Source organism: Pagrus pagrus (assembly GCF_965226575.1).
Source record: "Pagrus pagrus genome assembly, chromosome: 15".
NCBI classification, from domain to species: domain Eukaryota; kingdom Metazoa; phylum Chordata; class Actinopteri; order Spariformes; family Sparidae; genus Pagrus; species Pagrus pagrus.
Genome location: NC_140199.1, coordinates 21,976,029 through 22,000,400, shown reverse-complemented (window position 1 = coordinate 22,000,400; position 24,372 = coordinate 21,976,029). Strand labels below are relative to the sequence as shown.

The 24,372-nt window shown below is 39.4% G+C and overlaps 1 protein-coding gene across 1 annotated transcript in view; it reads left to right on the top strand.

Moving 5' to 3' along the window:
- Positions 1-2,184: 2,184 nt before the first annotated feature.
- The window catches only part of hcrtr2 (hypocretin (orexin) receptor 2), a 31,416-nt gene continuing 9,228 nt past the window's right edge, over positions 2,185-24,372 (top strand). The window contains exons 1-2 of the mRNA XM_084375272.1: positions 2,185-2,534; positions 15,943-16,121. Of these exons, the coding sequence (XP_084231398.1) occupies positions 2,318-2,534; positions 15,943-16,121 (396 nt within the window). The 5' untranslated portion in view covers positions 2,185-2,317. The remainder of the gene's footprint in view (positions 2,535-15,942; positions 16,122-24,372) is intronic.

Below are 24,372 nucleotides of genomic sequence, written 5' to 3'. Positions count from 1 at the left end.
CAGCTGCCAGTCAATATCCAGTCAGGCCGACTCCATTCATTGACATGACCTTGTTCATCACACGCAATGGCCCTATAGAAGGATTGAAATGTTATTATAAATTGAGCCTAATATATTGCAGAAACTCATATCTCAAGGAATCACACTGGCCTCAGATAAAGATATAGATAATTAACTGATATGGATTGTAATAAATAACAGCACAGTATCCAAACTGTAGACTCATATGTCTCTTGTTCTGTAGTAACATGGACAGTTAAAGGAGCCCTGTTATGCTTTTTCATGTTTGTTCCTTTTCTTCAATGTTTTATTTTGGATCTTGTGCATGTAAAATGCCTTGAAAGTTTAAAAAGGTCAAAGTCCGCACCAACAGAAACTCCTCTCTCCCACAGAAAACACTGCTCCTGAAACGCCTCTTCAGAAGTCCTGCCTTTATTTCCGTGACTTTGTGACATCACACTACATCACAATGATACACATTTGCATAATGTATGCCTAGCATGTAGTTTGGCACCTAAGAATTACTTTAGCACAGCTGCTCTGTTGTTGTTAGCAGTGCTGGCTCAAGCATGTGCACGCTGACCAATCAGAGCAGACTGGGTATTCCAGAGGGGGGCCTTAAAGAGACAGGAGCACTGGACAGAGTGAGAAAACTGATGTTTTTTTTTAGCACTAAAGCATGTAAACGTATTCTAGTCATAACCCAAAATAAAATTATGAACTTGAAAAATAATATGTCTCCTTTAATGTACAATGAGAATGTGATCCGGGAAAACACCTACCACTTAAACAATGGGACAAGAGAGTACAACATATAAATTACTTATCAAATTGTGTTAGATATAAATCTATACAGATGGAAAATTTATACTGAACATAACTTCACAGAAGCAGAATATAATGAATCCTATGCTGGCAGGACTGTGGAGAGAGAGGATCCTTAATACATACTGTATGTTACGGCACTGCCCAGAAATAATAACATTTCGAGAAAGAGTCTGAAAAACGTAATGTTTAATATTAAATAAGGAGGTACCACAATGCCCAGAAGGGTGTTTGTTGGGAGTTAAAGTGAATTGTGTGAAATCGAGAGTAATAATGTGTTGGCTTTCCTTTCTTCAAGGCGGATCCTCCTAATGAATTGGAAAACAAGGAATTTAAACTGTTTTTGTTTGAATCACTGGCTGAAGGACTTTATAGAACGTATAATAATTGGATGTGCAGCCACAGGGCTGGGGCTTCACAGAGATAATGGACCATGCACACTCAAAAAAGACTAAACAGGGGGCCTATTATTTAGTCTAAGAACTGTTTTGAATGTTTTAAGATGAGAACAGGAATCTGAACCTTTTAAGTTGAAGGCAGACACAGGGACTTGGAAGTCAGTCACAGCTGAGGGTGCTGAGGGGTCAGTCAGTGACTTCATAGTAAATTGTGTGCAACATTCATGTATTTAGTATTAATTTGAATGGCAAGAATAACCTATATCTAACAGTTATTAACAAAAATGTACAACAATTTGTAATGTTACATTACAGTAGACATCATATTTGAACATCAGCATACTACAGGTCACAGCAACTGCAGTCACCAACAGCACGGGGATGAAGAGGGAGAGAAATTCCCCAGACTCCCTTACGAAATCTAGTAATTTTGTGAGTGGTTGAATGAGGAGGAATTTAAGCTTTGTGAAATGCTGTCTCTGAGAAATTCTTCAAACATTTGGACCTTCTTGTAAATTCGGCATATGTTATACATGAAATCATTTCTTTCCACGTGTAAAGTAAATAGTTTTTCAGGGGGTGCTGCAGCCCCCTCAGCATCCATGTGTCATCTCAGTGTCCATGGGCAGAAACCCCCTCAAGAAGGAGTAGTGACACAATGATCTCCTGAGCAATTATATTTGTATGTTTGTATTGTTTGTATAGGTGTTTATCTTTGTAATTAAAATGTAGATTAAAATCCAGTATTATAATGACGATATAGGTAGCCTGTTTACCAGGACAATGAGTTTTTCCCCTCCTGATCTCTCACTCAGGCTGTCCCCATCCCCTCCCCTCCCCTCCCCTCCCTTTACCCACCTCTTCAAGTAGCTCTTGCTCGCTACAGTAATCTGTGTTTGCCGGTGTCTGACCTCCCTGTGGTCGTGCATGGAGGCAGAGGAGAAATCAGCGTCACACTGACGAGGTCTGGGAAGCGCGTTGTTATCGCGCTACAGTGCCGCGTCCTCACTGGCAGTCTGCGTAACAACCTGCGGTCACTGCAGACGCAGAGAAAGCAACGAGGAATTACAATAGACACACACGCATCTGGGAGGATGTCCGGGATCACTGGGAATCTGGACTGCGAGGAGTGTTTGTCTCCTGCACATGTGGCCAACAGCACGGAGTTACACCCGCACTCCACTGTGGATGAGGACGAGGAACTTCTGAGATACATCTGGAGAGAGTACTTACACCCCAAGCAGTATGAATGGGTTCTCATTGTGGCTTACATCATAGTATTCTTCGTTTCACTCATCGGAAACTCGCTGGGTAAGTTGAGTCTTTGGTGCAAGTCCTTTCTCATCCGTGCGTAAAGATCATCCAGCACTTTAGACAACTTTTCCGAGCATGAGATGAAATTATTGCTAAGAGCAAAAGAGAACCAAGTGCCACGGTGATGACAAAAATGTAAAATAGTCCAGTTTATCCTTTGATGTTCAGTGGAATGGCAGCGGTGCGTCTGCTGATGGAGAGGATGGGGCACAGAGCGCGTCCCTCAGTGCGGCAAAGCGCAGCTCGGATTGATCACAATTGGACTCCCACAGATGTGTTTGAAGTGAAAGATTGTAGAAGATGGTATCACTTATGGCACACTGTGAGCGCAGCATGGAATCTGGGAAAACGATTGATATCGCATTCACAGCTATACATTTTTGGAATTTTTTTTTTTTTCCTCGATTATTTTTGATCTGACCTCCACCATATTCTTAGCGCATCTGTGAAAATCACTCAGTCAGAGATGATGAGAACATGCTGTGAGCAGGAGCAAGGGAGCCTCAAAGAGTTTCTTAAAGTTCTCTTCATTTTTTTTGCCTCTACTTCAAATATAGTAGCATTGTGTTTGCTTTACTGGTGAATGTGGCCAAAGATGTCAGTGTCAAACTGCTTATATCCCATTTGTAGCTTCACACCTCAACTCTCAATTATGTTTTGTGCCAATTATTGTTGTCTGATTTCTCCCTTTTTTATCATCTGATGCGATTTTCTATTCACTTGAACATTTTTTTTTTCTATCGTCAATAGCATCACATTTTGGTCATAACCGTCTCAGCAGACCAAGTGTGTCTCCATCCACTTAGAGAAAAAGGACGCTGGTTTAAAGCTGCAGATAGTAGATTTTGATGATCTCTCGAGATGTATTGCAGTACTGCTCCTCAGCTTGTGAGTCTGAGGAGTCCTGAGTACACAGAAGTTAAACAATGCAAGAAATATTGTTGTTTAATTCAGTGTTGTGTTGTCCTATTTAGTCATTACACAGTCTGTAAATATTACAACATGTTTCCCTAATTTTATCTTCTATATTCACTCATGTTTTTAGCAGGAAACCCCCATTCAATGATTCTAACTACAATGTAATTTCCAGTAATTTATGATAACTATTGGCCCAATATTTATGTTATCAGCTATATATCGTATCTGTGAAAGTATAGCGGATAGCGGATTTCATTGACTCAACAAGCGTAGAATCTACACAGCTCAGTTGTCAGCATGCTCCTCTGAAGTTGGTCTGCAATCTGTCAATAAACACAGAACAGAAGAAGAGAAGGAAGAAAAGGAAAAGCAGCGCACTGTCGTTGTACTAATGCTGCTGAACTGAAGCACCCGTGTAGAGCCATGCAGTGTGGACATTTTATAGTTTTAGAGGAAGACAACTGGATGTTATTTGCAATACCTGTGCCGCACTGCAGGAGGGAAGAAGTCTTCAAGTTTGAACACAACAAATCTTATTAATCCTAACACTTACCCTCAGGTGTGCACAAACTACCAGTCTGGAACTTTATTCTGAAATACAAAAATGTAAAATCTTATATCGGCCATGACAAGCAGGTAATTACTGGGAAGAAAAAACAAGTTTGTGCATCCCTAATCCCCTAATCTCATGCATAATTCAGTTTGATTTGATTGCACATATCTAAATACCTTTTATCACTGTACATGAAGTGACTGCTATGGACAGGTGTGAGAAAAGCTTGCAGATAAAGGTATATGTTGAATGTTGCAGACAACTCACAGCAATAATTCATTCTGCCATACACCTCAGTCTGGCTGGTTCTAATGTGCAGATTGACTGGGTGCAACGTTGGACATGCACAAGATGTGATTGCAGTAATCAGGCACTACCACCGATCACTGCACCGTTTCCGAACTAATAATTGTTTTATACCAACTCTGTAAAGTCAGCGGGTGATAGGTCCTGCATTTGGCTCTAAAAACAAATTGAGCAAAAAATAAACTGCAGGCCTGCCAATTAGACAGTGTGAACGCTGCAAATAGGCAGCAAACACAACCGTTTTTCTGCTCTCTTCCACAGATAAAGAGAAAAATGTGCCTAATAATGTGTTTTACTCACCATGCGGTCCTGTCTGTGCCCAGGATGTTGGATATAATTGCTCCCACAGTCCTTGAACTATGCACAGATTGTCCAGCGGACACCTCATACTTTTATTTTCCAGATACATTTCCATCTGTTTGTCTACAAATCCAGGGGGTATTGGTGGGAGGACTGGCATATTTCATCAGGGGGGGCATTGGTTTCAGAGAGCCAGAGCTGACAGGTACTCATTAAACCTTAATTGTCTCCTTCAATAAGGAAACACAGCGGAAACAATTGCAGAGCAACATGAAAGGCTTTTAAAATAATCTCAGTTTATCTTTCTTTGCCTTTTATGCCCCAGACTTTTTGTCTATTGCTTGTTGCAGCAGCTTCCTCACCTGCAGTAAACGGCATTACTGTCACTGAAAGAAAATCACACAACCGATTTAAAACTGAAAGCAGAGATGCTGTGAGATTTTCAAGATGACCTTTATTGAACAAGGTTAAACTCTCATGAACCTCTTTAACACAGCCAGGTTTGAAGCAAGTCATTGGGCCCCTTAAATACACACTATTGACAACATGAAATACTTTTTATGTTCACCGTCTGTATCAACATTGTAATGTGTTTTTTAAAAAGTAATCCAGTGGAATTTATGACAAAGAAATGAAAGTAAGCAGATAATTATCATCCAGCTCTGTTAAGCATTGTAGCATCTTTCAGCTCATTGTTTTGGTTCCACAGCCTACAACTTTACTGTTTTTTTTCACTCTTATTATTTGCAGACGCCCTGTTTTTGTGTCCATAATTACATAGATACGCCCCTTGTGTTCAACTCAAAGAAATGAGAGGATGATAGAAACGCCACTGCGAACTTGAGTATCGAACTCGGAGCGTTTAAGATTTAGATTAAATTACCAGGGCTGGGCATGACTATCAGATTATGTAAGGTGATAATATGTTAGTGTTGTGTATAAAGCTTTTTTCTGCTGCCTGCAAATGTCTTAAAAATCCGTTAACTGAGTTTAAATAATGCCCAACCTATTACTTGTATGCTCTTCTGGTAGGGGGGCAACATAGGTGGCCAGTTAGATGCCAGTTGGGGTCTCTGAGCCAAGACAATCCCAAATTTCTTGGATGAGAAGCCCTGACAGAGTAGCAAACGCTTCCGGCTTCTGATTAGGTTCCTCTGGTGAACCCCCATGACAATCTCAGCATGATACAGTAGGTAACAAGTTACTTTATTTCTTGATTTATTAATTTTATGTTTAAGGTACACTTCTAAAACTGCCTTTCTGGCCAGTGACCACTTGGTGCAATTTGACATTGGTGACATCACCATCCAGCAGCATGTGTCAGCATCAGATTCATGCATTTGGGTTTGCTTTGGGTTTAGATATCATTTGCATCCGTTTAATTATGACCGAATAAACAAGGAGATCAAAGAGGGATTAGACTTTGAAGTAGGTGTACATAACTGTTGCTGTGGTGGGTACCCACAGGCCACAGAACACCAACGAGAGCCTGAAGTTGATAAAAGTCAATTATTTCCCAGATTGTAATGAGTTCATACTTAGAATCTAGACCTTGGTTCATTCTGTTTGTGTGCGCAAACATCTGAAATCCTGCTTGCTGAAGGAGGATTTCATCTTGTGTTGTGTTGAAATCAAACAGCCTTTTGAAATGGTAACTTGTTCCCAGCTGACTGACACGCACAATACGCTAATGTGTACAAGTAAACTTGACTAATGTGTAATAATTCATATTTTTTTTGTAATATGAGATTAAATGCATGTGTTCAGTAAAATGTTGTCAATTATCAACGGCTTCTTCAGTTCTACCTAACTGGAGTGGAGTTGCAGGCTTTTACACTCCTTACTGAGTTGTTAAGGACCGGTGTGGACTCTGAGTTTCAGAGTCCTTAGGGCCACTTGTGGGTTGTTGACCCAACTGGCCGTCATGTGGGTTGCTAGGGCTAGGTGAGCCCAGGTGTGAATGGCTGTTAAGCCTAACAACCACACGTGTCCTTAACGACTCTGTAAGGACACTCGCACACAAAGTGTAAAACCCTGCAACTCCCCTCCAGTTAGTTAGACCTGAAGAAGCCTCTTGGATGAGAGATGAAACGTCCAGTTGCCTACGATACAGCACTTAGAATTACCATGACGAGGATGACTCAGAACCTTCAGCAACATATAGATTGTTTTTTATGAAGAGAAGTGATCTAAAGTGCTGCAAAGGTGCTTAAATGTAGTACAAGCACCTAGAATTGAAATGCAGCGTGTGAGCACAACCTTGTTTCTTAAACAAGCGTCATTCCCCTGGCCTATAAAGACACAGTCTAAAACCTGACGGCATGTGACAGAGAACTCTCCTAGTTAACCGGCATCACTGGATCTAACACGATTTATAATAACCTGTCTCACAAGGCAGCTTATCATGATTACATTCAAGATGCAGAGACCACAGCCAATTATGGAAGTATAAAGAGTGGAGTGAGTGGAATATTGATATGAATGCGACTTCATCCTCCTGTTTTTATGTGCAAATTGAAAAAGCCCTTAAGTGGGGGAAAATTACTGCCACCAGCTGTTTCGATCTCTATGAACCAGCTTATTATAATCAGATAACCTTGGTGGGTGGAATTAACATTAATTTGCATTTTGTTTGACCATTTTAACATAAAATTGGTTAAAATTGCACTACAATTGGATAATAATAATAATAATAACAATAATAATAACAATAATAATATCAACAATGTGGTAAAAGACATTGACACAAAAGCAGAACATTCTGATTCTGACATATCGTACAAAAATGACATACACTTAGTACAGGAGCGAACCAATCAACATAAAAGCATCATAAAAACTTACAAGCTTTAACTTGACTACAAGTGGTGCCTCTTAAGAGCCCTAGAAAACAGGATGTCAAAAGATTGAACATAACCTTAATACAATACAACGCATAAAGAAAGTAATGCGTGATGAATGTCTGCTGAATTTGACCGACATGTCGGGTGAAAACAAATTCAAAGGCTGAGGACGGCCTGCAACTCACATGTGAATGCATTTTATGATCATCTAATTGATTTAATAAAAAACTGTCGGCCCATGTGTGTCCATAAGATGCATGAATATTAAAGAATATCAGCACTGTTGATATCCAACAGTACATTTGGCTCATTTCTGATACTGGCAACGCACCAACTGCTGTGTGTTAGAAACTCTATTTTATAGCCAGGCTGGGGTATTGATTATATTTCCACTATAATAAATGTCATGGCATGTGTGCCAGCACTCTAAAGCACTCTTGCTTACATGTAATGCAGTGCCTATTATTGTCAATTGTGATGCTGTTTGAAAGGGGTCCCATTTGTCCTCACAGTTGACAGGCAGTTCATTAATGTGAGGCTTGAATGAAACATGAAGGATTGGTCTGCATTAGCATAAAGTAGCACGGCACAAGAGTTCGATTTGTACTTAAGCCGCCTAATTATCGGGTATATGTGGGTGGACCTGCTTGAAGTAGGCGTTTTCCACATTGCAAGGAGAAGAGTTTGCCTCGCTGTGTTTTTTTTCCTTGTGTGTGACGTTCGTCTCCACAAAGGCACCGGAGAAGCAGGGAACAGTAGCTTGAAAAGCAGCAGATCATAAACTTCACCCAAAAGACATTAAACTTGTTTTAAAAAATCTTAATCAATAAAATTCTGAATTAGACATGTTTTTTCCAGAGCGAGGAGGAGTGAGACATCTGACATCTTTCTCATCTGTGGTGATAGTTGCACATCCACCGTACCGATCAGGCAGCTGACTGGCATGGAAACCACTAACACCTGTAACTTTTGAGATGTCTTCTACTTAAGTTTCCCCTACCAACAATGTTCAAGCACTACTCAAAGTATTGACAAGCCAGCAGACTTAACTTCAGCAGACGTCATATCATCACGCCAGAGAAGGGGAGATATTAGAGTTTTTGTCAACCGATTGAAGCCCCTACATAGCATACCTGTGACTACTGTAGAGTCAGTTGACATGGGCTCCAAAGTGGACTATACACCAAAAAGCCTGAAACAGTCCCATCGTTAGCTCGTAGTGAGCACTAGCTGCTTTATGAGAAATTGTCATGGCTGTTTTATTAGCATCACTTAAACATAGGGATACAATAAAGTTGTCTTCGTCTCCAACCTTATGACCATCTTAGAGTGCTTTTTCATTCATAAGTAATTGGCGATACTTTTGTGTATATTTTTACTGGTGTTTGCCTGTTGTTTTTGTGTACAGTGATACTTTTGATAAACCATTGCTAACGTCAAGTTACCATGGCTCTTTTCATACTCGGTGTAAGTAAAGCTTTGCCCCATTGTTCATAAACCTGAAAATACTTTCCTTCATCTAATTAGCCTGCTATGCTAGCAAGACTGGCTAAGCTCGATAGTAAAGTTATTATCAAAAAGATCAGAAATGCAAAGAAAACAAAAAACAGAGATTTTCATTCCAAATAAACTTGTCTTTGTTTAAAAAGGCTTGGGAGAGTTCAGATTAGGACACATCCTTTGGCATTTGCTGAAAAAAACTGGAGCCTTTGATGCAGTTCCTGTAAAAGTCTCTCCACTATGCTTGTCCTGTACCTGAAATAAATTGGCTTTGAGGGTGTAATTTTCCTCAGTGGTTTGTCATGATTGGATATAGGCGGAGAAGGATGTAACATTGATGGGAACTTGATTAAAGATGCAGGACAAAGACTGAAGGCATAGAAGATCTATCAACTCCTCTGGTATCTGCTGTTACAACAGAGGCAGAGGACAACAAGTTCTGTATAAGCCTTTGGCAGCAGGGGAACGGTTGACCTGATCACAGCAGAACACAAAACTTAATGGAAAAAAATATTTTTGCTCACCCAGAGTGCAGGAGGAGTCCTTAAAATGCCTTTACACTTTAAAGAAAGAGAAAACCTTTTTGTGTATAATGTGTAAGAAGTCTTCTCTACAGGGTATCACTGAAATCTAAAAATGAGAAGGAGTTGTTGTGCAATCGTCTGCACAAACACATTCATAAAGAGTTCACCCAGAGATTTCAATAGGCTGCCGCAGGCTTAACAGAAGTGACGAAGGTGAAGTGTTTTTTTTTTAACTCATATATATTTATATATTGACTAATCAAGCACACAACTTCCTGATAAAACAAACTATAAGAAACCTCTCTGGAGACAAACAAAACTTTTCTTAAAGTCAATTTTGATTTGGTTTTTCAGCTCAAAACTTTCAGAGTAAAAGTTTTTCAAGAATTTAACTTAAACTAGAACTGAAACCAATTACTTCTTTGGTTGATGTGTGTGTGTGTGTGTGTGTGTGTGTGTGTGTGTGTGTGTGTGTGTGTGTGTGTGTGTGTGTGTGTGTGTGTGTGATCAAAACAGACTGTGGTCCTGGAGGCATCTTTTGTAGCTAGAAATACCACAGAAGCAATACTGAGTATGTTGCTAGGTGTCTGTATGTCTGTCTGTGGACAGATTGTTATCAGCGGCGTAGCAGGTGTTCAGTTGTGAGATCAAACTGAAGGTGTTGTCAGTACAAGGGAGGCAGGAAGTAGGAAAGGTGCCATTAGCCCCCCCACTTTACGCCCCTACTTAACATTTGTTTTAAATTACAGATCACTGTAAGCCAGTTCCAGTCCAATTAAATAACAAATTCCTTCCATCCATCAATCATAAATGATACCAATGATAAATTATACTACTTTACTACTTTATTGTTATTCTCAGCTTTAACTATGAAGGCCACAGGCACATAACAGAAAGGTTTATTGTTGCAGGTGGAGTGTTTCTACTGTCACGTTTAGTGTAACATCACGTTGCTGGTCTCAAGATATGCGCATAAACTGTACATAGATCTCACTGAGCTACAGTTCAAAGTCTGAGGATTTTCAGGCATCACACAGTGGTCGGCTGAGTTTGTTTGTCCGCCTAATGGGAAAGAGGGATTATCATACAAAAAGGGATGTAAGTGCACAGCAGTGGGCGCTGGCCAAGGGGGCTACACCAAAAATCAAGATAGCAGGTATTACACCAGTCTACTTAAATAAATGAAAAGGCCTTTATTAGTATTTGCTGAGCTGCATTCACATACGTTATTCTTTCACTTAAATGTTCAAAATGTCTCGACCAGTGCAAAAAAAAGCTGATGGACTGATATGAGTGTTGTGGAATTTCAGGTCGCTTGACCGTTCAGGAGAGATGAAGAAGACTCAGAGACACCGTTGACCTACTATGCAGTAGTTCATACAACGTGGCCACGGAGGAACAAAATAACAGCACAATTATATGGACAGTGCATTGTCAAGTCAATCCTCCCGAACCTCCTCTAGTTTCATGTTATATCCTCTGAGCTCAGGAACATGGGAGACAGTTAGTCTGCTGCAGCAGATAGGTCGAAGGCCATCCTATGAGTTTTCATAAACAACAGCCTTGGTTTGTAAACATATTTACAGCAGCTTCGAACTGCTAAGTTTGCAAAGACCACGAGAGATATAAACTCATAGATCTATGCCCTCCTCCATACCTTATCGGGCCTAACCTTTATACAGGGTACGTACGGAATGGGGGCCAGAGAGATCTGGGCTGTAGATTTTTCTCCCACAATAGGCAAACATAATAATACATAAAATATATTATGCTGTATCTATCTTATCAATGAATGCATTTATTTGATGGAAACAATGCAAATAAACATACAGGTAGTGCCACTGCAAAAGACCAGACTACTGGGCGTTCTTTAAGGTGTGAGGCAGCACTACTATTATTAGAAACACTGTAACACACCAAAACCACACTGAGCTTCTATATCACCTCTAAAGCACAGGTGTAACTTATAACATTAATGATGGATTAGTGCAGCCATACAAAACCAGAGGACATGGCACACCTAAATGACCTACAGCATTAGTTAAACGTGTTTGACATCTTTAAATACTTACTGACTGTAAAACTTAATGCCATTGATACATTACAATAAAACTCAACAAGCTGAAACGATCATTTTATGGCCTTGTAAACCAGACGTTGCATTCAAATTTAAATTTTGAGGATGCTTGTTTTGGCAAAATGTTCTACTTTCCATTCCAATGTTTTTCACGCCACATGTTCCTTCTCCTACTCCTTTGTTGCATTATAGTTACAGTGTAAAAGTCTGTTCCAGAAATGAATCCAAAAACCCATTTTTAGAGGGAAATGTTGACAAAGTGCAAACCACATGAACAACAAGGACCAAATAGCACAAATACAAAACACAGATCAAAGCAACAAACAGAGCAGTTCACCAACCGGAGGCTTTCTCATTCCTAATTCTGATTGAACGGTGCCTGGCTTGTATAAATGTAGATCCAACTGGGCTCCAGGGATTTACTGTAACGTGCCACTCTTCATTTGCGGTTGTGAAAAATGATGTGTGGTCTGGTTTGTCTTTAGTTTTTTCTCAATGTGCCTGTAGCACCTTTGTTCCTGTAGCAGCGTGGGAAGCTGTGTGTAAGACACTGGGGAGGATAAGGAGCTTACTCATATCTTTCTCCCAGCAGAAAGTAAACATGTGCATCCAGCGTCAGTAGCTTACTGTAACTCTTATTGTACAAAAAGTGTGTAGCCATGATTGTTTATGTTGCAGCAGTTTACTGGGTAGAATGATTGAACATTGACTAATTCATTCAGACAAATGTGTTGATTGGCTAAGATGTTCTTATTGGCACTCTTTTTTATTTTTGAATAACATTTGACCGTCATTGCAGAATCAGAATCTCCTTTGTATAAGTCAACTGTTTCCATAAATCGTAAACAAATACAATTGGTGCAAAAGACTGAATTGCTAAATATTATAAATTGCTTCAAAAAATTATGTTCACAGGGCTGATTAGCAGCTCTTAGAACCCACCAAGCGTGGTCCAAGGACGGATAACCAGTGAACCGCCAACAGAGTCATGGGTGCCCAAAGCTCATTGATGAATGTGAGGAGTGAAGGCCTGGCCTTCTAGTTGAAGATCCCTGTAGCAAACTGTTAATTGCTAAAAAAAAAAAAAAAAACGGATGCAGGCAATAGATGAATAGCAATTGAGGTATTAAGTAGTGTCCCCCAATGTCTCTATTTCCAGTTAGACATACCGAAGACACTGTTAAATTAGTGGCAGCGGTGTTTCTTTGCTGCAGGCCACTGTGACATTGTTTTTTATGTTTTCTTAGCTTAGCTTCCTCTGTTTAGTTAGCCAGCTAGAACAAGTACACCCCTTCATGGCAACAGTTTTCCCTGATGGCAGTGGCCTCTTTCAGAAGGATAACGCACCTTGCCACTCTGAAAAGATGTTCAGGATTGGTTTGATAAAGAAAAAAGTACACATGAGAAATACACTTTAATCTGACAGCAGCCAACACCAAAGAGAGAGCACTGAATACACAGAGGACTCCTTTCCTGTCTGACTCACCTAGCTGTTCACCAAGGAGTCCACTGACTGTCAAATAATAGATATGAAAGGACATAGCATCAGTACCCTCTGCTCCTCTACTTTACCTACTAATAAATGGACTGGAGTGCTGAGGGCTGACCAAACCCACATCATCCCGTCCACAAGGGCCCTCAAGGGTCCGCTTGGGCAGACTTCACCAGACTTCACTGATTTAATTACCAATAATTCATTGCAGACACAATGATGTAAAACGATACGATACGATGATGTATTTAGACGTACCGGCTGTAGAGGTAACATTATGCATTTTGTCAATGTCTTTAGGCCTGTCTGTCAGTGGCTCATGTTAGCCTTGTGCTCCCATGCCTTCGCAGACTTGACGACAATCTCTGATGAGGACTGTGGTCGTGCACAGACGCTTCATCTGTATCATCATTGGTTTATGTTTGATGACCTAGTAAAGTAGCAATCAGACCTGAATTTGCTCCTCAATCATCTTTGAAGAACAGAGCCAGATGAATTTTGTGTTATATATGTGATGAATTGATGTATATTGTTCATGTCCAATTGACAAGGCCCAATTTCAACATTAGGTGTGATCCAAAGCATGATGGATTATTATGCAGATGGATAAACAGATGGCTCTGTGTAACATACCATCTGGCGAGTCAGGTTACGTGGTTTCTTCTTCATTTCAATACGGTAATAGTTGCCTACTTTAATTGATGGCTTGTACAGCAAGTAAAATGTGCCAACAGCATTGTTAATAATACAGACTAAGACACATATTTCATATTGATGCTAGGTGCTCAAACACAGTCAAAGTTGATCGACGGTATTTGACGCAAATTTCAAAAGTGGACTACTGAATTATTTCCTGGGTGTACACGTGTTCATGCATATATGTTTAAAAATAACTGTACATATCTATGTTTGTGTAGTATGAAGGAGCTACAAACTTTAATTTCATAATGCAACTCTGTGTTGTATAATGGCAAATAACTCACCTTAGCTTCTGTAATGTCTCTGCCTTCACCCAGAATACTGATTTGTCAGGATGAAATTGAAGTTTACTACAGCACCTTAACCATCAGCTGCTTTTCATTAAATATTGAGCTTCATAGCCGCGACTTCACATGAAACCTGCACTCTATACAGAAAGTATGTTTCCCTACTTGCTGCTACAAAGCAACATATGGGCCCAGTCAAATGGAGCACTGCCCTTGAAGACAGCTGTATGGGGGAGTGTGGGATATTATCCGAAACATATATTATTCAGCATACGGGTACAGGAGTGGTAGAGAAATACACTCACGTAAGGGTAGAAAGCTTTCTTCTCCCATGCCTCTTGCATGCTGCAACACCTGGGACCCACTCTGGTCTTCTACCCATCAGGCGGTGAGGTGATTTTCCACATTGCCCACCCCTGGCCCTCAATACTGCAAATCCTCCACACCTTAGCTTTAGTGACTTTTCAGTGCTGTTCCCTCTGTAGACAACTTTAGCAAAACCACCTATAGTACTTATTCTAAAAATTTTAATGGAATAACAGTAAAAAACAAAAAAAACCCAAAAAACATATTGGCTTGGATTTCAAGTTGAAGCAGTTATCGGATTTGGAAGCAAATGTTTACTGTACATAATCCCCCCTTACTTAAACATTTACTTTCCACATGCATACACCTACAACCAGTCACAGCAGTGAAACTTTTGACATAGCGCTCAGTTACACATGCAAATTGGGCAGTGCTTGCTCTGTTTTCAAGCAGCTAAAAAATGTTGGTCTGGTCTCAAGGTTTCTCAAATTACAGCTAAACAGAGCACTAGCATGTGAGGGTTGAAATAGGCAGCGCTCTAACAGAAGCTTCATTCATATTTGTCAGCACTACCAATAGTTTGACAGTTCGACCTGACTTTCAGGAGCAAGGTGCGTCGTGCCTGGAAGCAATTGAATAGACCTGTAACCAATCAGAGCAGCGAAATGTGTGACTCACCGTGTGCTGTATCAAACCTGCTCCATATTAGATAAATGATTGTGATTGACTCATCACAAACCACGGCGCAGAGCAATCTGTTTGACTTTGAGGGCGGAAGGTGTATCTGCCAGAGCAAGAAACATTAGCTCACAGATCTGTGTGGTTCCCAGGCGGATCATTTTCAATGCTGAGTTATTAACAGGCAATGATGAGTCATACTGGCATACTGTCATACTGTCAACTGTAAGTTAAAATCAAGGAATTGTCTCTTGCTTCAGAGACCTGAAAGACACAATAATGTAACAACTAATAACTGTGGCTTGCTGGTATTGATTTTTTGCACATTATATATTGTAAGACAAGACACAGATGGATTTTTAAGCTTCAATTGGTCTGATAATGGATATGAAATTAATGAATTTAGATTTCTTTCATAACTTTTATACCACTCTGTGTATCTGCCAATTCTGAATTACTTGTAGTTGCCATGAGATCTGTGCACGATGAAGTTCGGCTCCCTGCCTACAATCCTGTGTATGCGCCAATGGATTTCCTTTTTTAATAAAGATTAACAATTAACTCTGTTCCAGTGATTTTGACATTCGTGAAGTAAAAACAAGTTATCAAGCAAGATATCACAGCATTAACCATTGATAAGTGCCCATAAACAATTCAAATTGTCCAAAGGACTGTTGGTGCTGTTGATGAATAAGAAAACACTTAACTGTTACATTCTCAGCACGAAATGTCACACAGCCAAATTCAATTGTGTCAACAAGAAACAAAGATGTTGACAGGACTGTAATGGATTTTTTATTAAAACTCTGATTGACGGCATGCCTTCAAGACAGTGGTGATCATTTTTAAAACCCTGTACTATTGTGATAAATACTTGCTTTATTGAGCCCTTGGGCGTTCTTTGATTGTGCTTCATTTTCAGTTTGTTTTGCAGTTTGGAAAAACCGGCACATGCGCACCGTGACCAACTATTTCATCGTTAATCTCTCCTTTGCTGATGTGTTGGTCACCATCATCTGCCTGCCTGCGAGCCTGGTGGTAGACATCACAGAGACATGGTTCTTTGGAAACACTCTTTGCAAAGTTGTGCCTTATCTGCAGGTAAGATATTAACTTTGATCTCCGCTATTCAAGCACGATATTAGAAGTCATGACCTGATCTAATCCACTTGGTCTGTAAAAGGTTTACGAATGCAAGCCAACAGCTCCATTTTTGTCATTCTTAGAATCTTCTTTCTTTTTATTCGTGAGGATAAAAAAATATTGTTTTCATCATCCCATGAGATGTGAATTGTGTGAGCCTTTAATGTTATCCCAGTGTGACTAAATGCCTTGGGCAAATCTTTTGCCTTCTCCATTATTTAAAGTCTATTGCAGCATCATCCCCACCATGCCAGCACTTCTGCCATTCATTTTATATCACATTGCAGGCCACTTTGATTTAATGAACTGAAATCCTTCAATGTACAACTCCTAAATCCTAAAAACTGAACAAACCCTACTATAATCTATACACACATCAATATTAAAGCGTTTTTTTTAATAACGTGGTGAGAAAACAGAAACAATTTAAACCATAATATAAAACCTAATAAATCTGATTTAAAAAAAACCCCAGGTTTAATACAATTAAAGCAAGATTATGTCAATTTTACCGTAAAATAACAGCTTTAAAATCATGTTGATGGTACAGTGTCATTTAGACAAAAACAACACCTAATACGACGTAACAAGCCGCACTTTGTATCATATTAGACAAAAACAATAGCTAATAAGACGTAACAAGCCGCACTTTGTATCAAATTAGACAAAAACAATACCTAATAAGACGTAACAAGCCGTAGGCCTACTTGTTGGCCTTTATAATAGGCTATTCGGACAAAACACACAAAGTTCAGAGGAAAATACATTTATTTGGTTGATTTTATTAAAATTGGTGATTAAGGCAGCTGTTGTGGTGACAGACTCTTTATGGATGTTAATACTGCGCACTGTCAGTGTTGCTACGCTCCCCCACCAGTAGATGTCTCCGTACTGTGTAGCGTAGAAAAGACTGCAGAATGATGTACAGAGAAGAAGAGTAACAGGTAGACGGGTAACGTTAGAGCCGAGCGAGTGCAGGAGAAACCAGGTAGCTACGCAATCAGCTAGCAGTTGCTAAAAGTAAATAAGTTCGTCCTCCTGTGCTTCATCAACAAAACAGCAGATACTCCGGAACTCAGGCATGCGAACAGTAGGCCTGCAGGTTGTCTTCGTCCGTCACCACCATGAATGCCGCCTGAGTCGCCGTTGTAGCATCGGCCAGCACAAGCTAGCTGTACAGTGAACGTCACTGAGCAGCTCAGTTATTTGACTGACATCTGTTCCTTAATTTAGGAGATAATATTGTTTTTCTGAGAGCTTCGATAGCTCAGCAAACCTCCAGAGAAGGACTTCCAGAGAGCGACCATCAGCTCCTCACGAGCAGCGTGTGTTTGAGCTGGAGCTCGGCTACAAACAGCTGTGGAGGCCCCTGTGTGAAGAGATGTGTTGTGAGCCGCACAGCGCCCTTTAGCCCGGTGCGGACAGAGCTCTGGAGCACTGGAGGCCGTCCACAAGGGTCAGAAAAGCGACCCTCTACGAAAGTCTAATAAATGTTTAACATTGAGAAGGAACACTTCATGTTACACTGCTCTTTTGTTGTAATGTGCCAGAAATGATCCTTTATTAGGTCTAATAAGACTATAACAGTGAGACAGACCACTTCAGTTTGCAGTGCTCTTTTGTTGTAATGTGCCAGAAATGATCCTTTATTAGGTCTAATAAAACTATAACAGTGAGACGGACCACTTCAGTTTGCAGTGCTCTTTTGCTGTAACGTGCCAGAAATGATCCTTTATTAGGTCTAATAAGACTGATAAGTGACTAACAGTGAGAAATAAAGATGCAATGTCCTGGAAGCTTCAATAGCTGGTCTAATATTACTGGGGTTGGATAGTGACATGGCTTTAAATGGTCTGATGTCTTAACTATGGGAGTAGAGCGTCGAGGAAGCCACCTACAAACTCAACAAGACTCCAGGGAACATCCAGGTTACCAGGGACGTGTGTAGTAGTGACCAGATGTTAACCAATGTGGTTTGACTTTAGTTAAGGTACCGTTTTCCTCTAATGATCTATAAATGACTCTGTAAGAAAGTGAAACTATGTTAACTAAAGCTCAAATAAATGTATTTTCCTCTGAACTGTGTGTGTTTTGTCCGAATAGCCTATTATAAAGGCCATGCCTATTATAAAGGCCAACAAGTAGGCCTACGGCTTGTTACGCCTTATTAGGTATTGTTTTTGTCTAATTTGATACAAAGTGCGGCTTCTTACGTCCTATTAGCTATTGTTTTTGTCTAATATGATACAAAGTGTGGCTTCTTACGTCTTATTAGCTATTGTTTTTGACTAATATGATACAAAGTGCGGCTTCTTACGTCTTATTAGGTATTGTTTTTGTCTAATATGATACAAAGTGCGGCTTGTTACGTCTTATTAGGTGTTGTTTTTGTCTAATTTGATACAAAGTATGGCCTGTTACGTCTAATTAACGTACCGTAAAATAAAGTGCGACCCATTTATGTAATGATCTGATAAGTTTAGAATGAAAATGTCTCTGAAATATGAAAAGTGGCTCAAACTAGACATTGTTTTCAAGGATTCACAACCTGAAATGGTTTAACAATATGTCCCTTTTCATAAACTTAATCTGTTTGTGTGAAATCTTATTTTGTAAAGTTACTAGTAATTGCATCTGTCCAATAAATGTAGTGGAGTAAAAAGTACAATAAATCCCTCTGAAATGTAGTGGAGTACAAATCACACCTCACCTCACTGATCTGTTGACCCTCAAGGTCACATTGATCCTATTGCTGTTGTGTGTTTTGTAATTATACTGTAACTGCTGCTTCTTGAATAAACCCAGGAGGATCTTTTACTCTACTTTCTTTTTATTCTCCCTCTGGGATTACTTAAGTCCCCCTGCATTTTTTGTGACATGTTGCTATGTTTCCTCTTCTGCAGTGTTTTATTGCATCAGGGTGATCCCCAAAAGTGAAACCAAACAGGAAGATAAACTGTTCTGCTCTCTCTGTCTGCAGTACAGTATGTTGTAAACCCAAAGAAATAACTGATTATTAAATTGTCAAACTGTTGAGGAAATTAATGACTGCTTATTACTGAAACTGCAGCAGCACAGATTAAGTCCTCAATTTGTAGATGCAGTTAATCAATGACTGAAACGTGAGTGACTGGCTCGAAGCAGCACGAGAAAATCATATTAGAAGCCCTGAATGACAGCTTGGTGCTGCTGGTGTAGCTTACATTGAAGCTCTGTACCTTTAATGGCTTCACTGCAGGGTGCAACAGAAGCTACTAAATGAATATTTTTCTGACCCAAAAATGAGCTCATGTTGTGTTTGTCTTGGAATTTGACATAAGGAACATTTGAGAAGGTTTCCTCTGACATTTAATGAATGAACATCCAAATGTCATTAAATGTTCACATTAGCATGAGGTGCCAATTATCTAGAATACTGAATTTCACTCCCTTACCTCTTACTTAATTTCAAGACCACAGTCTATACACTGCTCACTCTACACTAACACATTTTCTGGTTAATAAACTTTTTGAATTATATTCAGATTATACAGTATTATATACTCTGACAGCATTAAAGTATTAGCATTACTGCAACTCTGTCTACACAGCACGAAGATCAAATGGTCATCTCACCATTATGACGACTGGTGACTAGAGAGAATGTGTTGATGAGAATGAGGACATTCATGTACAAGGTCCTGCTCGAGTGCTGCAGTTTTTTTTTTTAGGAAATAACTTTTGGTAACACTTCACTACTACTGTAAAGAATCTAAATTTTAAGATAGTTTTTATGGGTTTTTTTTGTTACAGTTTTGATGTATTTATTGTTATGTGAAAAAGGTGAAACCTAAGAAAAAATGGGCCTTACAAAACTTTGGACTGGTAGTGGAACTGTGAGGGTTTATCTATTGCAACACATACTTACTCCCAACTCATCAAATATGGCTGCTTGGTCAGTGGCCTTAAGCTTCACTATGATGATGTACCTACCCCTCTAGCATCAGTTTTGCACGTTAAAGGCTATGCTGTCAAGTTAGCAATGATACAGTATGTTATACAACATCGGGTTAGACTTTTAAAATAAAGTGTGCTGGCAGTTTGCATATGATGATATATGACCTTTGAAATGTCATTAACATTGTAAAAGTAAACAGGACTGATAAAGGAATTCTGATTCTGACTCTATAAAAAGTCGCAGTTTAGTAAGTGTTATTAAAAAAACTAAGAGGTTATGGTTAGGCAGAAAAGATAGGTGAGGGTTTGGAAAAGATCATACCATACTTAAGTAACCTAAGTGACATGCCTTGCATCACATAAAGTACATGACATCAGTTATGTTAGTATGAGAAGTTGCCTAGGCCAAAATGAATGTGTATACATGAGAATAGTACCAGTACAATTATATGTGCAAGTGAAGTATTCCATTTTGGCCTAGGCAGCTTCTCATACGTATTTTATATTTTTTTTAAGTTCACTTACTGACATTACATAAATTAGAAACAAGTCCCTACGGACTCTCAATCACGAATTGGATGTGATTCCCCGTCGCCTGAGGAAAATTCTTATGAATACAGTACCCACTCAGCCACCCGCCACCTCAAACTTTCTTGAGTGCACTAGAGAGGCGCTTCAAGAAGTGACACTACAGGATTACCTCCAGCATCAAACTTTCAAACAGGTTGGGGTCTCTCAATCAAAGCAATGAAAACAGAAGACATGGTTTGATTACATATTGAAGTATTGTGGGATTGTGGGAGTTGTTGTCTTTATTGTTAAAGAAAACGATAAAAATCTCTCAGACATGACCTAATGCAGAAATATTGCACCTAGATAAGGTAATGCATTAAAAAGAAAAGCAGCGTTACCTTAAAATAACACATTTCTCTGGGATAAAACATTGTTGGAAACATTTGGGATTATTTAAGTACACAACTCAATAACATATATAACCAAGGTGTAGTTGTTTTTAGACGTTTTAATGTAAACATTTTACATATTGTATCTAAATTTTATTATAAAATTGTGAACCCTGAAACCTTCAAAAGCCTGAAGTCTGATCCCGCAACCTTGCTGTTGGGGAAAAAAAGAGTGTGAGAAGGCGCAGGTGGTACTGGAGTATTGGTACTGCAGAAAATGAAAGAGTTTTTTGACAATAAAGGACATGAAATCCAGAGGCCAACTCCATCTCCTGTTGAAATCCTTATTAGCCACTTTGTTCAATTAAAATTCTGCAATGCTGTACTGGCAGTGTGTCACTGGAAATATTAGCTTGGCTACAAAAGAGTTCATATTGACCAGTGTGGGATGTCTGATGTGGGATTTAGGGTGCTAAATGGATTCTGTGCTAAAATCATTGTCATCCTTTATCCACTGAAAAGCTTTGTCAGCAGAAAATTATACAGAAGGTTTTGGCGGAACATTTGTCCTTAGCCTCGAAGAAAGTAAAAAAAATAAAAATAAATTGATATGGTTTAAAAACTCTAAAGAAATAGTCCATTAATAAAGAGAATACTTCTACTTGTGCTGACTTTTTTTTCAAGGTGTAAGCCACTACTCAAGAATAGGGTCTATTCATTGCAGGAGTTACATGACATAATGGATTAATGGAAGTGTGAACAGGACTATTCCCATTCAGAGATAGAAGAACAAAGTCAGCACACGTAGAAATATGTCCTCTATTAACTGGCCACCTCAGAGATTTTCAACACTATCCTTTTAAAGTTTCGTCAAGGCTATTCACAAATGTACTTCCTGAACCTGCTGAATCATCTTAAACTGACAGAGCTCTTTGGGGTTTAAAGGATCCTATTTCCTATTTCTCAGAGACAGGTGCCATTTAGCACCCATTATCCCACACATAACTATCCCCTGGTGTAATGTGGGTTGCACACTTCTTAGCAAAGGGCAGCAGGATCTCAGTTGCTGGATCAAACTTTAGGCTGTCAATATTTCAGGGTCCACAATCTTATAGATATAAATTTCAAGATATAATAAAGGTTACATTTCCACATTTAAATGTCTGAAAATTATATTATAGATGATGTTATATTTTTTGTTGAGTATTGTACTTTACATTCTCCAGAGAAATCCATAATTTTATCTAAGGTAAAGTTGCATTTCATTTGGTCGCCTGTTGCTGGTTAGGATCCAGCAGGCTAGGTTAAGATAAAGATGTACAAACTATGTCCAGGTGTGGGTTGGATTCGGTACACAGTGTGTACAGTGTTAAATAGGCTAAATTGAATTGTTTTCAACTCTGTCACAATGAACTGTAGTGTGAAAATGATTTCTAAAAAGTGTAAAAAACAAGTGATATTAAGTGATAGCTGATAATAAGTCATGGACCTACTGTCTGTGTTGGGGCCATAAATCCTGTTGAGTGCTGGTGCTTTTTATTTACATGCTGACTTTGAACGTATCACAGAGGGTATTTGTTACTTTCCAGGCGGCGAACATGCATGTAGTTTGAGCGAGTTAAAGGTGGAGGATATAAAACAAAACTTGTCCTTGGGGAAGTTTAAATCTACTGGCAACCAGACAAACGCCTATGGAGATCCTTTATCTGTTTTAAGGCCAGTAGTAGTAGCTCAATATACCTGTCAATGTACTACAGTATTTATTTCCTGTCAGGCAGAGACAATTATGTGAGGATTTGTCCTTTTTTTTTGCCCCCCGGGAATGTTCCCTCCCCTCTGTGAATGCATGAAATTACAGTCGTCATCAAGACTCGATCTTACGATAACATTGGCATTCTTAAGCTAAGCATTTCAAAGTGATGGAGCTGAGTGTTTATTTCCCGGAGGAAATGAGCCCACCAGAACACACTTGAAATAGATGGAATCCCCAACATTGGAAGTTTCTCATGCATCAGCACGCCACATCTAATGTTGGCTGAATTTTATTTATGTGACAATGCTTTGAACTCAAGACAGAGGCTATTTGTTGCTTTCCGGGCAGCAAAAGCAAAAAAACAGGGTAAACAGGCAGACTGTAACCATGATAACAACTGTGTGACAGGGTAGTACAAAGTCAGTGCTTCAGCTTATACTGACTGCATCAGGCCAGAGTCGGATTCAGATGTTAAAAAACAGGATGCTTGTCGAATTTGTCGGACTCAGTGAGGTTCAGACAGAAAGCCGCACTCTAGTCAGAAATTTGGGAAGTAAGTCTGCAAACATGACTAAACATAACATAAAACTCATGCATTACCTCGACTGTAAAGATGATTTTCTGTGTAAGTCACGTCAGAATGATTTTCATCAGCAACGGTGGTTGGTTAACAATAAAGACAACAACAACTACATCACAAAGTTGTCAAACTGCACCTTTTGTTTGAATTGTTTTGATTGAGAGACCTTTAAGCGGCAGAAATTACGAGGTTGCGATGTTACATTTATTATCATTAAACAACACCAGGGTTGCATAACGAAATTACGTTTTCATTTTCGTTTATTTGTCTGCGTTGTAGCTTAAAAGGACTCAAATGGTGGAGTGTGCAGTGACCCAAAAAGTGAAAACAAAAATCGTTTATTTTTAAGTCTTTTAAGTAGTAGTAAAGTCTTGGCAAAAGATTAAGTCATTTTCTAAAACAGTCGGTACTGTAGCACTAAAGCAGGAGGACATTGTGCATTCTCAAGGGCAGGTTAACACACACTTGGTGCACTAGTGGGAATCAACACACAGCATGTCATGTAGTATTGAATAAAAATGCACCACAGTGCCCATGCTCATTAATAAGCAATAATTCAGCTCAATGAGGTTTTCATTTAATTCAAAGAGAAAAGGGATCAATTCAATGTTGCTTGGGTCTATTCATGGGATCTGTTGACTATAAGAGGATATATAACCAGACTTGTGTCTTTTATCTGTTTCAATGCCATCATACCAAGCTCGACATACTAGACATGTTATTGATTTCCTGTCAGGCAGAGGACAATTATGTGAGGATTTGTCTTTTTGTGCCTGAAGGGCAATGTTCTCTCCCCTTTTTTACAGACCTTGTAAATGAATGAAATTAGTTAACAGACATGATCGCGTATACCATTGGCATCCTTAAGCACCCTTTAGATAACGTTTCAAAGTGATGGAGCACAGCGTTTATTGGCAGTAGGAAATGAATCCCCCACAACTCACAGGTTTATCTCCCACACGAAATGGATGAGAATGAGCTCATCCCCAACATGGGAAGTTTCTCATGCATCAGCACGCAGCATCTAATGTTGGTCCA